The sequence below is a fragment of the Lachancea thermotolerans genome, assembly GCF_000142805.1.
Source record: "Lachancea thermotolerans CBS 6340 chromosome F complete sequence".
In the NCBI taxonomy this organism is placed as follows: domain Eukaryota; kingdom Fungi; phylum Ascomycota; class Saccharomycetes; order Saccharomycetales; family Saccharomycetaceae; genus Lachancea; species Lachancea thermotolerans.
The window spans coordinates 347,181-361,259 of record NC_013082.1 but is presented as its reverse complement, the minus strand read 5'-3'; the positions used below and the strand labels follow the sequence as shown (position 1 = coordinate 361,259).

Below are 14,079 nucleotides of genomic sequence, written 5' to 3'. Positions count from 1 at the left end.
TACTTATAAAGAATGTTTATACTAGGAAATACCAGACCTTTTCCAGCCAATTCTTAGGCACTATTGGTACTTCACCCTTCTCTTCTTCATCGGCCATTGCAATCTTAGGAATAATTTCAGCGGCAACTTCGTCCAAATCTCTGAGTTTTATAGTCTTGTAATATATCGCTGCACCAATGTATAGTACGGCAGCCAAGCCCAGGGTTGTGTAACATGCGAAAAAGTCGCTGACATTCCAGTTGTCTGCAACAAAAACGGCGTAACCATTCGTCAAGCTAAGTATGGCAAAAAAGCCACAGCTCAAATAAGCCAATGGTTTCATAAAACGCTTCCTGAAAGGCATTTTATCAGTCAAGTTAGCATGTTCGATAACCTTTCTAAACCTCAAGTAAACCACGCAGACAAGCATCCAATCGACAAATCCAGAAATGGTTGCAATATTAGACAGCCAGGTGAAAACCACACTCGAAGAGTCTGAGCAATTGAGGTAGGCCAATAAACAGAAGACGCTCGCAGCAGCAGTGCTGTAGTATGGAGTCCCAAAACGGTTGGTCGTCGCAAAAATTTTAGGGACAGCGCCGTTGACAGCCATCGAGTGCAAAACTCTCGAAGCACCATATAGCACGGAGGTACCACAGGAGTACGCACTAGTCAAGATACATGCATTGATGATGTGTGGAAGTACACGAATACCAACTTCCTGGATACCAATAACGAAGGGAGAAGCCGCTGCATTGGATTCACCTGCAGCAATGGCATTCAACAAACGGCTGTTATCGTAACCAACCATAATGCCGATTGTGAGCGAGCCACAAACGTAAAAGAGAGCAAGACGGTAAACAAAACGTTGGGCAACTCTTGGCATGTTTCTTCTTGGATCCTTGGCTTCTGCCGCACAGGATACAACAACCTCAGGCACCAAGACGTAAGAAAACCCGCTCTTAATAATGGCAGTCCAGCACGCCAAAAACTTTCCGGTGTTTCCAGGGACAAGGTGGGGGTTGAAAGCGCCTGGGTGTTTCCAGTAGTGAAAGCCTAGCACTTTGTCTTGATTTGGTGCGCCACCAAAGAAGATGACGATGCCCAAGATGACCAAACCAGTGATACAGAAGAGCTTGATGATAGAGACCCAGAATTCACTTTCACCAAAGAAATGAACTGGCAGCATGGTCAAAGACACCGTCACAACGATGAAGATAGAGATGAAAATGGCAGAATTCGCGTCCGTCCAATACTGGATCAAAATAGCCGTAGCAGTAATTTCAGATGGTGCAATCATCGACATGGCATAGAACAAGTTGATACCGCACATAAAAGATAGAGGCTTGTTCAAATAAGTTCCCGTCATAGCAAACATAGACGTCTCGCCCGAAATAGGCATCATGCATACCATTTCAGTTAGGAAGTTCATGATGCACCACACGAAGAACGACATGATCATATAAGAGATCAGAAGTGGTGCGGGGCCGCACACACTCAGAGCACCGCCAGAACCAATAAACAGGCCAGTTCCGATTGCTCCGCCGAGTGCAATCAACTGTATATGTCTGGATTTAAGCTTTCTTGCAACCTGGTGTTCCTGGCCTTCAATAAGCTCCATAGACGCGTCCTCCACATCGATGATCTGATCGACTTGATAAGCGCTTTTTTCATTGTTCCACGAATCAGCACTATGCCCGTAGTTGGGCCTTGAGTGTGAATTATCTATTGCAACTTTTGAAGCATAAGGGGAGAGAGGAAGCTCTTGCATCTGTGGTGTTTTTACCATTGTTCCTAGCCTTTGTTAACCAAGATATCCTAATTGAACTTAGAGGATGACGGTGCTCAGTAGGTCATATTTATGTTTCAACTTGGCCCCTTGGTTCGGAGAATCACCATCCTGATAAAGGCCCATCTCCCTTTAGATTAGCTCGTAATCCACTTTACACTAGTTTTCAGAAGTTTATCGTAATCGCAGTACAAGAAATAGCTTCAATATCAATTCAACTCTGACAACACCCAATGCGGCAAGTCCATGGCGTATTTTTTTCGTCGTATCCAATGGCTGATATTCGAGTTGCCATGGACATAAGATAAAGTCATATCTCCATCATGAAATCAGTGCACTGATAGATAACACTGGACGATAGGCTGTCGCTTGTGCCAAAAAGAAGACAAAATCTCAAGGTAAGTGAGTGAAGAGCATCTTGCTTCACTTGAGTTAAATTTCACCCCCTATTCGAGTTTGCCAATTGACTAGTACTGACCTTCTCTATTTGACCATTCAAAATGACGGACTATATCATAGAAACATAATTAACGGTTGTGTCATTTTGAGTTGGAAGAGAGGCTGAAAAAAAAAACTTTCTGCGTCCTTATCCGGAGATATCGATATATAGCCTACAGTTATCTATTATGTAGAGAAATTGGATTGGAATGAGGAAAGTTAATGTTTAGTGATTTCTGAGACTGGTCTGCTGATTTTATGTAGGTGATGAGGCTGATGGCGTTACACTAGACGACAAAGCGCTGTACAGGTAATCTCTCTCTTCAAAGACTGGTGACATCCTTGCCCAGCGCCTTTGGTTTTCTTCTTTGCGTAACTGCCGCCTCGCCAGTTGTAGTACATACATTAAATTCTACACTCCTCCTTGAGCCTTGAGAATTTGGGCAACGGTATCACTTAAGGTCTCCTCCAAGCCTCTGAAAGGGAACCCAAGGATTTCTTTGGTGTTGGAGTTATCAAACTTAGCGTAAGGTTCAGTTTTGTTGGCTCCATCCCCTGAGACTTGTGGTATAGTTCCCTGCAGCTGCGGGAAGCGCTCGTTCAAGATACGGGCCAAGTCTTGACCATTAAACTGACCGGAAGAGAGACCAAGTCTCTTTCCAACGGTGTCTGTCTTTTGGAAGGCTAGCAAATGGGCTTTTGATACGTCTCTAACATCCACAAAGTCGTTCTTCAGCGCGCTAATGTCTGCATCTGGCCCCGACTTTAGAAACGAATTTATGACTTCTGCAGAGGTGTTTAGCACACCTTTTGCATTCTCGTCGAACAGTTGTGGGCCGAAAATCATCGAAGGGTTCACGGTAGTCAACTCGAATTTGACAATGTTTTTGTTTTCCTCCCAGAAATCCCAGGCTGCCTTCTCGGCAAACTTTTTCGAGCCGCGATAAGCATTCTGCGAGTTAAGCTTGCTTTCTTCCCACGTTATCGGGTTCCAGCTTTCTTCCGTATAGACGAAGTCTGCATTAGCGACTTTTTCCATGTCCTTGATTGCAGCAATTGAGGAGGTGACAACCACACGTTCCACTGTTTTAGAACCATATTTCTTAATGGACTCCAAGACACTACGGGTTCCATGTAAAGCAGGCTTTAGCATTTCATTCTCATAATCCGTTGCGTTGAAATGGAATGGCGACGCCGTGTGAAGAATCACCTTGATTTTCGAACCGTACTTTTCAAACACGTTGTCGAAAGCATCAGGCGCAGCAATATCTTCAACTACCTCGAGCGTTAGAGATGGATCGTTATTGAACAGTCTTTCGATGGTATCGCCTTTTTCCTTCGATCTGACCGTCCCAATGACTTCGTAGTTTTGTTCTAATAAATCACGGACAATGTACTGTGCGATAAAGCCCGTGCATCCAGTAACTAACACAGGCATCTCTGATACTTTTCGGGGCGCTGATGAGCGCCATTGAAAATCCTGCTTCTCACTTGACCGCTATTTATTAAATAATACGGATGATAAAAAGCAGGTTACACGATCACCATTCATACATTTATCAAGATTAAAAAGTTCCGAATATGGAAGGTCAAAATATTTCTGCGAGGAACTGCGTAACATGTGAAGAGAGCACTTTAACGCCATAGCGGTTTTCGTCTCTCATCAAAGCGTACAGATATAGGGCCTGTAACTATAAGGAATGGTTAAAGAACACACATCGCATTTGTTATCCTGCTACCAACTACAGTGTATCGCCGACTGATCCAGCTAAAGAAGTTGGTACCTTTTGAACCCGCCACAACCTCTGCACTTTCGATGTCCAACATGTCCTGTGCCACCCAAAGCCGAGTAGCAACGCCATGCCGATCTAAACGGTTTAGCCATAGATCTGTATCATCAATAGTCTCGTTACCAGCGTAATCCAGGGTGTGCTGGTCAATTGATACTTTGTAGAGCATTAAGTTATCCACAGTGTAGTTACTGGAGCATTCTTCCAATATTCGCAGGCCGAGCGTGTTGTTAAGGAAAGTAATGTTATCACCACCAGTATCGAATCAATTTTACAATGCGCCCTTGGTAGTGTTGTGATAAAATCCGTTGATAAATCTATCTGCCTTAAACTTATGGGGAAAATAACCTATTAGTCTGAGATTGATGTGAGTTTCGTCCGAATTCTGTGATAGCTTGAATCACCTCTTAAACCCCAACCAACCACTGCATTGGGCTAGTAAGTCATCTCTGTCTTTTAGTATCCTCAGTTACAGTTAAGCTGCAGCTTTAAGCGCACCTTTTTTCAAATCTTCTGCCTAATCTCGTGGAACTATTTATTGAGGATGTTTGGAGCAGCCACTTCAGTGGCATACCGGGCTTTTGAGAGAACGTCGGCCACTACGTTGTCACCGCTCCGATGTTGCTTGAACTTGAGCTGTTATTCTGTCGTTTTTCGATTTATGTTGCTAATCTACGTGCCGCCTCGTTATACTTAATCATATCTAAGGGCGATATACCAGTTTATATATATATTTTTTTGTAGTATATGCTCGTTATGTTCTTGCGCGTGAGAGATCCCTTTTAGCCCTTTCCGCAAACTGATGCACCTGCACTGCATTCCTGGACCTGGCAAGTGTTTTTTGCAGTAGCTTGTCGAGCTGCGGTAATTAACCCAACCGAAACTACAGATCTGGTTACTTTACCGGATCGCTGAGTCAACTTAACCCCGTATGTTGCCGGATCGCCTTCAACAACGCTGTACCGTGTTCAAATAGCAGTTTTTGGTTCACATCAGGATAGGCATCATCACCATCCATATGGATGGCTTGTGCTTGCGCTTCCTCAAAAGGGGTGATGAAGTTCGATGGAAATTGGCTTGTATCCAGATAAGTTTTGCCAATGACATCTCCTTGTAAGTTAAAGAACACTAAGCCCTTCTCTACGTTTACAGGCGTATCAGTTTGAAACAGCACCAGCACATCCTGTACCGTAGCATCTTTGTTGGCGAATGTGAAGCCATCGGTGACCAATTCTCGCTCTGCCGATTCAAGATCTGAAATTGGGGTTTGTAGTAGTCGTGTCACGACGTCAACATCGCCAGATGAAGAAGCCTCTGCAATCCCAATAGTATCCATAAATGATATAACTGCTGAAAGGTTGAGGCTGCCTGCTCTCATTTCAGCCGTTTGCTCATATTTTTCTTTAGTATGGGCGGAAATCTATGACTTATTTTTTTAGAAATAGGTCTTGGCACTTACATAATATGATTTTATGTGCTTCCAGTTGAAAAACTCCGAAAAACTCCTTTTTTAACGAGGTTACTAACCGTTAAATACCCCTTACCCGTAAAGATCAAGAGACAAAAGCATTCATACGAAGTTTAAAATGGCCAATAAGCTTTATGCGAAGCACAAAAGTTATTTTCTTTATGGGTTTTTTAACTCTGCTGGCAGAAATAAACCAAACATTAATTCAGCCGCTTAATTGCTCATTGAGTTGCAGATGGGTGAAAGCTCAAATCCTCCGCGGGCTGCAAATTTTCGGTGGACTGTCGCCGGTAATTATGAACATATGTTGCCAGGTGTTTTTCATCGAAACTTTTAGTGCGCTTTGCAAAAAATTCGGCACTCCAAATGATTTGCATCGTATTAATTTTGTTATAACAGCTCGCAATCGAACAACATCCCTTCGCTCGAAAGATGGCAACAAATGGGCCTTCATTTATTAAAATTCCGCGCATATTTCTCTTGTTTGAAAGAGAGTTTGCACTTTTACTATCCGTACTATTTGTTGTTTAAGTATCCCCTTATCTTTAATGCTTGAACGGCGCAAATCACATTTTCTCACTCTTCTAACAATAGTTCTACTTCATTATCGTGTCTGATCCATCTTTTATTTATTGAAGCCAGGAAAAAACATAAAAAAGTTTTTGTAACTTCCGAATTTATACTGCAATATTGACACAATCAATGATGCTAACTATCCCTTACAAAAGCAAACAACATTATGTAGATAACTGAAGAAAAACATCCAATCGAGATTGCTCCAGAATAGCTTGAATCTATTTCTTAGGGAAAGCGATAATATAAAAGTGTCAGGTTGTGATCGGTTCGTTGGTGTGTGATAGTGCCAAGTTGCATAATGACATATTGGTATGAAATGATATGACACATGGACATATCATAAATACGACGGATACCCAACTAAGGCGCATAGAAGGTCCACATTGACCGTTCATAGTCCAGATCAGACCATAGTGGCTTGGAAAAGGTAAGGAGTGGTACCACCAGTACGATTATTACCTTATAATTAAGACTCAGCCACGTCCCAGAAATTTTGTATAAATCTGGATCATTTCTTTGGTTTGCAAGACATGAATCTTGGACTGAAGGAAGGCGGGGGAGATATTCAGTACCATCATCCACGAAGTAGTTTAGTTAGATCATAATGGAAACACTAGCCAAGGAATTTGAGACCCTTTCGACCAATGACCCAGACTCGCCTCAATAAAAGCATTCTTGCGAATTCCAATTTCATAATCAGCTTCCAAAGATACTTAGGTTACCCCCAACTCGGGGCGCTTCGTATGTCACGTTAGCGCACGAAATTTCTTCATGTGTATCTATAATCAGCCAGTTCATAGGTTGTAGCTGTTTCGCACGCGACCGCCTATTTTCTTTGCTAAATTTCCGTCTTTCCTATTGACGTTGCAATTTTCCGGCCTGTATAATGACGAGGCAGATATTCTGCACTGAAAAATGTCTTTAAAGACTCATACAGCCTCTGTCTTGGAATATCTGCATACAAAATTGCTTTGACTATCTCCAAGGTCCGGTTGCAATCGGCTTTCATGCCAGAAGTTTATCATAATCTGATAGAAAGGAAGAAACTTGAGAAAAAACTGAAAAACCTCTTTTCAAGCTTGACTTCCATTTCCAATCAATGGCATGTTCACTGTGTAAATACTGCTCTGAGGTTCGCTACTGCCGGTAAGTAACAGACGAAAGTTTGATCAGTTAGTGTGTATATAAGATTGAAAAAAATCCTCAACTAGTAGAGTACTACAGATTAAGCGGGCCTAAATATCATCCTGATAGCTATCAATATTTGCCAAGTCCTGCTAGCCAAAAAACATAATCTATGGCATGAAATTCTTTTGCTCGATAACTTTCTTTGCTGATAGTACTAACTGACATCGGTTACTCCCACTTTAGCCGCATGGCATCCAAACTTTGTTGATTGTGTGGATCACGTTTTTTCGAAGAAATGATAAAGCCACTTGCGTTTGAACGCTGATGATGAACTACAGCGCATGGTCTGTGTGTTTACAAAAGTTACTTGGTTAACGTGTCAATGCAAGTTTCAGTCTGATCGATAACCAGTTTCCAACCAAGTTAAGCTGAGACTTTTTTGAACTAAGAAATATTGGTCAGCATCGGTGAAGGGACTGAGAGTTTTGATGTTAGTTAAGGTTAATTTAGCCGCTACGTTGTCATCTCAAAATTATTCAGCTTATCGAGTTTGAGGGATATGAAAATTATTCCAATCTATAATAGCTTGTGACTTCAAAGAACACATCTGGAAATAGAATTTTAGTCAGCGTTCGTCAGCGGTACATCATCGTTCAAGCTTCATAAAAATTAACCCTTGATGAGCATCTTTTCTCCGAAACTTAAGATGAGGACTATTTGAAGGTGATTATAGATACAATTTGCAGAGTGAGCCTTTAGCAGAGACCTGAGAGGCCGAGGCACCAATAATTAGTGAGAAAAGAACGCGTCATTGACAGCGCAGCAATGTATAGCACACTGGAGTTCCACAGATATTTGTACTATTTCCTATACGAGGCCCACCGCGGGATCGTGGGTATCCTGCAGGTACTTGACTCTATCTTCGACATACTGGCAGACTTTGGGCCAGTCTGCGTGGATGAACTTGTCCTCGAGGTACTTGAAGCGGATCGGATTGTCGGAACAAATAGCTTTCTGCAGACCTTCGAAAACGAAAAGCTCAATATCAAAATTGCCAATCCTCTTGATGTTGTGGAACGAGCGGAAGTGTGCGCCGTCGTTGTCCAGGTAAACTTTCTCATGGTATAGCTGCCAGGGGTCGAACTTGTGGAAACTAGCGTGGGCGAACATGACAGGAATCTCGGGGTGGCCCTCAGGCGCCATGAGGGACTTGTAAAAGTCGGGCTCCGGGTCATAGTCGGGTTTGTAAGCAGAGAAGGAGTCTTGGTTCTCCTTGATGATATCACGGGCGCGGCAGTAGAGCAGGTAGTCCTCGACGCAGTCGTGCTGGTAGAGCGCGACGCCGCGGAAGCCGTCGCCGTTGGGGTGGAAGTACCCGTCGAAAGCGAGCTTGTTCTTGACCTGGTAGAAGGGAAGACCTAGGACGTGGGCTGCGGTGGCGAAGGTTTCCTTGTCGCCCTCGCCGGCAGTGCCCTGCGAGAACAGCGAGTAGTACCACTCGGGACCGTAGACGTTGTAGTAGAGAGCGAGCAGCAGGGTCTGGAAGTGGCGGACCTTGTCGATGACCATCTGGCCCGACTCAGTGGTCGGATCAGGAACCGTGCCCGCGAAGTCGTGGAAAGGTGCAATCTTTTGCAGCTGTTCGGGGTCTTGATCCGGATCTGTGTAGCGCGAGGCCGGCGACAGGTTGTCACCCATGTTGCGCACGCGGCGGCGCAGGTCCACGTCGATGTTAGCTAGGCGGTAGAACACCGGCGCCGTGGCACGGCGCCAGAGATCCGGCCACAGCACGAGGCCATGCTCGCGCAGCACTTCGCTGTCAAATAGCGAGTCGAGGTTCTGGATCGGAAAGTCGTCGGCGTCGATGAACACGATTTTCTTGAAGCTGGACAGCAACAGCGCGACGGCCTTGATCTGGTACCGCTCGAAGTCCCACGTCTCGACGAGCGCGCGCGGCAGCGCGTCTTCGAAGAACACGCACCGCGCGTTGAGCTCCGGCAGCACCTCGTTGCAGAAATGCTCCTCGCCCGCCGCGTCCTGCGGCGGGATCACCACCTCTGCGGGTAGCTTCGAGCCGCGCGCGCGCAGCGCGCGCAGCATCGAGTACGCCAGCAGCGAGAAGCGCCCGCCGCCGACGGTCACGAACCCGCGCTCACGCGGGAATAGCCGCTCGAACACCGGCGAGTCCGCCTCGTACGCGAACGTCGTGCGCAGCTGCGTCAAGAACGCCGAGTGCGGCGCCTGCAAGCCCTCGAACTGCGCCTTCGTGGGCCGGTAGCACCGATCCAGGTTTTCGTACAGCATGGCGTCCACCGCGTCGCCGCGGTTGACGCCGACGCCCTTCATCTCGCACCCGGCCTGGCGGACCGCGGCCTGCCGGTCCTTGGGCGGCCGCACGGGCCGGTATTGGAGCAACGCGTCGAACACGTCTGAGTACACGCGCTCGCGGAGCGACGGTGTATCGAGACTCTTTCGCGCCGTCGCGGCGAAGAGCGCGTACGCCAGCGCGAGCAGCACGCAGCAGCAGAGCACCACCTTGCGTCTCCAGATATGCATTGGGTATGTGTGGGAGGGAGGGAAAAGACAGCGCTTTGGTAGCTGGCCTGGAGGGGGAGCGCGGGAGTATTATCAGAAGAGCGTCTGTCGGTGTATAGAAAGAGTGAACGCGGACGCGGACGCGAGCGCAACAGAGCGCGAAGGACGGCGGTCGCGCGGGACGGCTAAAGATACCGGTCACGTGCGGAGGGATAGCACACGTCACGTGGGTAATGCCGAATTCCGTCCACATGATGAATATCGCGATACACGGGAAATCAGAAGTCACGTGCAGATTGCTCCCTCCAGTCACGTGCAGATTAGCACATCTGCAAGTCACGTGGCATATCGTTCTCGCTCGCGCTTGTGTCACGTGATCCATCGTCGCCCCGTTCTCCGGCCCCCGCCGAGCCCGTCCGCTTCTTATACGCGGTCTGCACCGCCGGGCCTGGGCGCGCGCCAAATCCCGCGTTCTGTACGTCGGCGTTCCGTCATTATGGACAGTCCTAGTATTAGGCACTACACACAGCCAACGTGTGAGGGATGCGGGCGTGTTTCACCGCATTCGGTTGGTGCCGCGGTGAGCGCCAAAGGATCCGGCCAAAGATGAAACACGGCACAAAGATGTATATAGCACAGCGGGGCGCGAGGGGGCGGAGCGGGCGTAAGCACGGCGCGCGGGGGACCAAGACGGAGGGCGTAGCGGGAGCAGAGCAGGCACGTTTGGCAGGAGAAGACGGAGACAGCACGGATGGGGCTAGGAGCCAGGTGCATGTCACGTGCAAGGCGACGGGATCACGTGACAGATGTATCGTGATCCACGGCTACACCACGTGACACATTAGATATCACATGACCGTATATACCACACGTGACTCATTTGATATCACATGACGAACAATCCCACGTGCCCAATCACGTGCCAAAACACACGTGGTCATCGAGTACGAACCGAGGCTTCTTCTCCGCCGCCGCGCCCGGGTCACGTTCCGACGCGAAAGCCTAGCGCGAAAAACTCATCTCAGACACCACCAACAACGATCCAAGTATCTCCCCAGCGACAAAGCTAAACAAGCTCTCAGCGGCCCGGCCACCCCCTCCCGAACCACCGCTAAGCGCCCGGCGCACGCGCCTACCGTACCCCAGACCCCGCGGCTCTTCCCAGCGTCAGCAGCGTCCGCAGCGCCCGCAGCGCCAGCGATCAGCTCACCACCTCTCACAGCACACGCGTCCGCCACCCCCCCACTCTTTCGGCGCCCCAGCCCGCGGCGTGGATGTCCCGCAGCAGCAACAGCTACAACAGCGGTGCCCCCGGCGGCAGCCCCGTCTCGCCCGCCCGTCTCGAACGCCTCGAGCGCTTCGAGCGCCTCGAGCGCCGCCCGGAGATGCTGGACAGCTCCGACGGCGGCCCCAACAACCTCAGGTTCGTCGGCTCACAGCCGCCCGTGCGGCCCGCTACGCGGCCCAGCCCGGGCCTCACTCGTAGCGCGCGTACGCTCAACCTCATGCAGATCCCGGCCATCAACGACTACATGGACAGCTGGAGCCCCTTCGAGGAGCAGCCCGAGCGGCCTGCCACGCTCAAGCGGTCCGCCAGCAAGAGCGAGCTCTCGCCGTTTGTCAACGATCCGGCCATCCTCCGCAAATGGCGCTACAAACAGCCGCCGGACCCCGCGCTGCGCGCTGCAGACGTGGCCGCCAACGCGACCGCCGAAGCGGCCGCCGCCAAGCACCGCAAGACCCTCGACCAGCAGGCCTTCAGCGGTGCCGTTCCGGACCAGACCGCGTTCGCGTCCTCGGGCCTCGTCTCCAAGACAAAGTCCCACCTCATGCCCCAGAAGATCACCACCCCGGACACGCCCGTGAAAAAGTCGCCGTTGGCCAAAAACACCTCCGTCTCCTCCATCATGGACTCCCCGGTCCACTCCCACACATCCATAACGGTGCCCTTCGGCTCGTCCCAAGCGTCCCCCCTCGGTTCCGCGTCCTCGCGCTTCGAGTCCTCCAACATATCCAGCTCCTTCTTGCCCTCGGCCAAGACTAAGCGCGCCCACGCCTCCAAGATGTTCAGCAACACCGTGCTCACCAGCACCCTCCAGCAGTTCACCGACGACCTCTACGGCAACGACGACGACGACTCCTTCCTCTCAGACTGTGTTCCGTCCACGGCCCCCACCATCACCTTCTCCGCGGACCCCAGCAGTCCTTCGCGCACGCCCACCAAGGCCCCTTTCGCCATCAAACAGCCGTCGCCGTTCATGACCTCGCGGCCCAGGCGCTCCATCAACGCCAAGATCAGCCGCCCCACCTCGCCCTCCGTGAAGCAGTTCCAGACAAGCCCGGACTCCCACCTCTCGACCAAGTTCTTGAATGTCGGGTCCATTGGCAGTGGCCAGTTCTCTACCGTCTACCAGGTCACCTTTCAGCCGACCAACACCAAATACGCGGTTAAGAGCATGCGGCCCGACAAATTCAATACCACCGCGCGCATACTCCAAGAGATTGAAATCCTCTCCACCATCAGCGAGAGCAAGCTCGACGAGGAGGGCAAGGAGTACGTGCTCGACTTCATCAGCTCCTGGAAGTACCAGGGCTACTTCTACGTGATGACCGAGTACTGCGAGAACGGCGACCTAGACACCTTTCTGAAGAAACAGATCATAAACAAGAACTCGCGTCTCGAGGACTGGCGTATATGGAAGATCATCGTTGAGCTGAGCCTGGCGCTCCGCTTCGTGCATGACTCCTGCCAGATCGCCCATCTAGACCTCAAACCCGCGAACGTGCTGATCACCTTCGAGGGCAGCCTAAAGTTAGCCGACTTTGGCATGGCCGCAAAGCTACCTGTCGGGCAAACAGAGCTCGAAAACGAGGGCGACCGCGAGTACATCGCGCCCGAGATCATATCCGACTGCATCTATGACTTCCGGGCGGACATCTTTTCGCTCGGGCTCATGATCGTGGAGATCGCTGCCAACGTCGTGCTGCCGTCTAACGGCAATGCCTGGCACAAGCTCAGGTCTGGCGACCTTTCCGACGCTGGCAAGCTCAGCTCCACGGAAATCCACTCGGACTCCCTGTTTTCTACGGGAAACACCAACACAGAACTCACAAACCTCGAATCCTGCGAGGAGGTCAACAAGCTGGACTTTCTGGTCGACCACAGCAGCAGGATCCCCGCCTGGGTACCGAAGTTCCTCATCGACGGCGTTTCGCTGGAGCGGATGGTACGACGCATGATAGACCCAAATTACAAGAACAGGCCCACCGCCGAAGAGATCCTGCACTCCGAGGAATGCGAGTACGTGGAGATGACAAGGAAGGCGGGGGCTATTATACAAGAAGACGATTTCGGACCGAAACCGGATTTTTCCACGTAGCACCAGCGCTGACGCGCTTAATCAATGTCATATATGTAATTACTAGCTCAAGCCCTAGAGAGGGCCAAGAACCTTACGTGTCACATGAGCGATTCCGAGCTCCATAAATTTTTGAAAATCTCAGCGCCGAGTTACCACTAGAATGCCCCTGGACAGCGCCCGCAGGGGCCCTCCCGAGCACTGCTGCAGCGTAGGCGCGCCAAAGAGAACGAGGTCGTTCTCGGGGCGTGGTATCGGCACGTTCAAAGCCTTGCGCGCACACGCGGATACTATTATGAGCATCCAAATACATTCTTAGCTAGATAGTATCTGAACGATTACGAGTTGAACATGTAATATCATTCCTGATTGTATCCGCGCGTGTGCAATGTAGAAAAGCTGTATGCTTCGAGCACCCTCAATGTAGTTTCCAAATTTGGTGAGGTAGCTGCCACATTACGCCATAGCGTTTACAATATCCGCGAACGCCTGCCGCGCGGCGGTGGTTACAACGTAAGCCTGTGTATTGCAATATTATACTAAAGATATACAATCTTCGCCGCGTCCGCCAGCCGCAGGGCTAGCTCGCAGGACAGGGGCGAAATGACAGTGGGTAGAAAAAGGTTGGGAAAGCATAGGAGGGCGGTGTGACCTCGAACTTACAAGCCCAACTTCGTTCTTCTCCAGTGTCTTCTCTTGGCGTTGTAACAGATCTTGTTGTCAGTTCTCAATCTGATCCATTGAGGCAAAGGTCTGTTTTGGTTCTTAGCCTTAGCCAACTTTTGCTTGATCTTGAAAGACTTCTGGGCCTGCAACGGTGTTAGTAATTGTGCTTCCTTGGCGGCGGCCGGGATTTGGAAAGCCTGAGGGCGGTGGTGCCGGGTCAAAACCGCGGATATGTGCCGAGTGAGCGTCTGTCCAACCACGGTTCAAAAAGTAGCCGCAGCCGCGGGCGCCGCTGGAGCCGAGGCGAGACTCCTCACGCCCACGAGCCTAGAGAGCGTCAACCTTCCCACT

The 14,079-nt window shown here is 49.8% G+C and overlaps 6 protein-coding genes and 1 non-coding gene across 7 annotated transcripts, besides 1 other annotated feature; 2 read left to right on the top strand and 5 right to left on the bottom strand.

Annotated features, from left to right (window-relative positions):
* Nucleotides 1-16: 16 nt before the first annotated feature.
* Nucleotides 17-1,768, bottom strand: KLTH0F04048g (KLTH0F04048p; the record flags this gene model as incomplete). Its single annotated transcript, XM_002554338.1, has 1 exon — nucleotides 17-1,768. The coding sequence occupies one exon, from the start codon at nucleotides 1,766-1,768 to the stop codon at nucleotides 17-19; it is 1,752 nt and encodes a 583-aa protein (XP_002554384.1).
* An 850-nt stretch (nucleotides 1,769-2,618) lies between these two features.
* KLTH0F04026g (SDR family oxidoreductase) lies at nucleotides 2,619-3,644 on the bottom strand (the record flags this gene model as incomplete). Its single annotated transcript, XM_002554337.1, has 1 exon — nucleotides 2,619-3,644. One exon carries the CDS (start codon nucleotides 3,642-3,644, stop codon nucleotides 2,619-2,621), a length of 1,026 nt encoding a protein of 341 aa, XP_002554383.1.
* A 266-nt stretch (nucleotides 3,645-3,910) lies between these two features.
* KLTH0F04004g (KLTH0F04004p) lies at nucleotides 3,911-4,165 on the bottom strand (the record flags this gene model as incomplete). Its single annotated transcript, XM_002554336.1, has 1 exon — nucleotides 3,911-4,165. One exon carries the CDS (start codon nucleotides 4,163-4,165, stop codon nucleotides 3,911-3,913), a length of 255 nt encoding a protein of 84 aa, XP_002554382.1.
* A 747-nt stretch (nucleotides 4,166-4,912) lies between these two features.
* KLTH0F03982g (KLTH0F03982p) lies at nucleotides 4,913-5,374 on the bottom strand (the record flags this gene model as incomplete). Its single annotated transcript, XM_002554335.1, has 1 exon — nucleotides 4,913-5,374. One exon carries the CDS (start codon nucleotides 5,372-5,374, stop codon nucleotides 4,913-4,915), a length of 462 nt encoding a protein of 153 aa, XP_002554381.1.
* Nucleotides 5,375-6,289: 915 nt separating this feature from the next.
* Nucleotides 6,290-6,706: a long terminal repeat.
* A 1,329-nt stretch (nucleotides 6,707-8,035) lies between these two features.
* Nucleotides 8,036-9,724, bottom strand: MNN5 (alpha-1,2-mannosyltransferase MNN5; the record flags this gene model as incomplete). Its single annotated transcript, XM_002554334.1, has 1 exon — nucleotides 8,036-9,724. The coding sequence occupies one exon, from the start codon at nucleotides 9,722-9,724 to the stop codon at nucleotides 8,036-8,038; it is 1,689 nt and encodes a 562-aa protein (XP_002554380.1).
* Nucleotides 9,725-10,977: 1,253 nt separating this feature from the next.
* On the top strand, nucleotides 10,978-13,083 carry SWE1 (tyrosine protein kinase SWE1; the record flags this gene model as incomplete). Its single annotated transcript, XM_002554333.1, has 1 exon — nucleotides 10,978-13,083. The coding sequence occupies one exon, from the start codon at nucleotides 10,978-10,980 to the stop codon at nucleotides 13,081-13,083; it is 2,106 nt and encodes a 701-aa protein (XP_002554379.1).
* A 254-nt stretch (nucleotides 13,084-13,337) lies between these two features.
* SNR65 lies at nucleotides 13,338-13,449 on the top strand. The gene has a single exon (XR_002432200.1). It is a non-coding gene; the product is annotated as a snR65 (small nucleolar RNA).
* The last annotated feature ends 630 nt before the right edge of the window (nucleotides 13,450-14,079 follow it).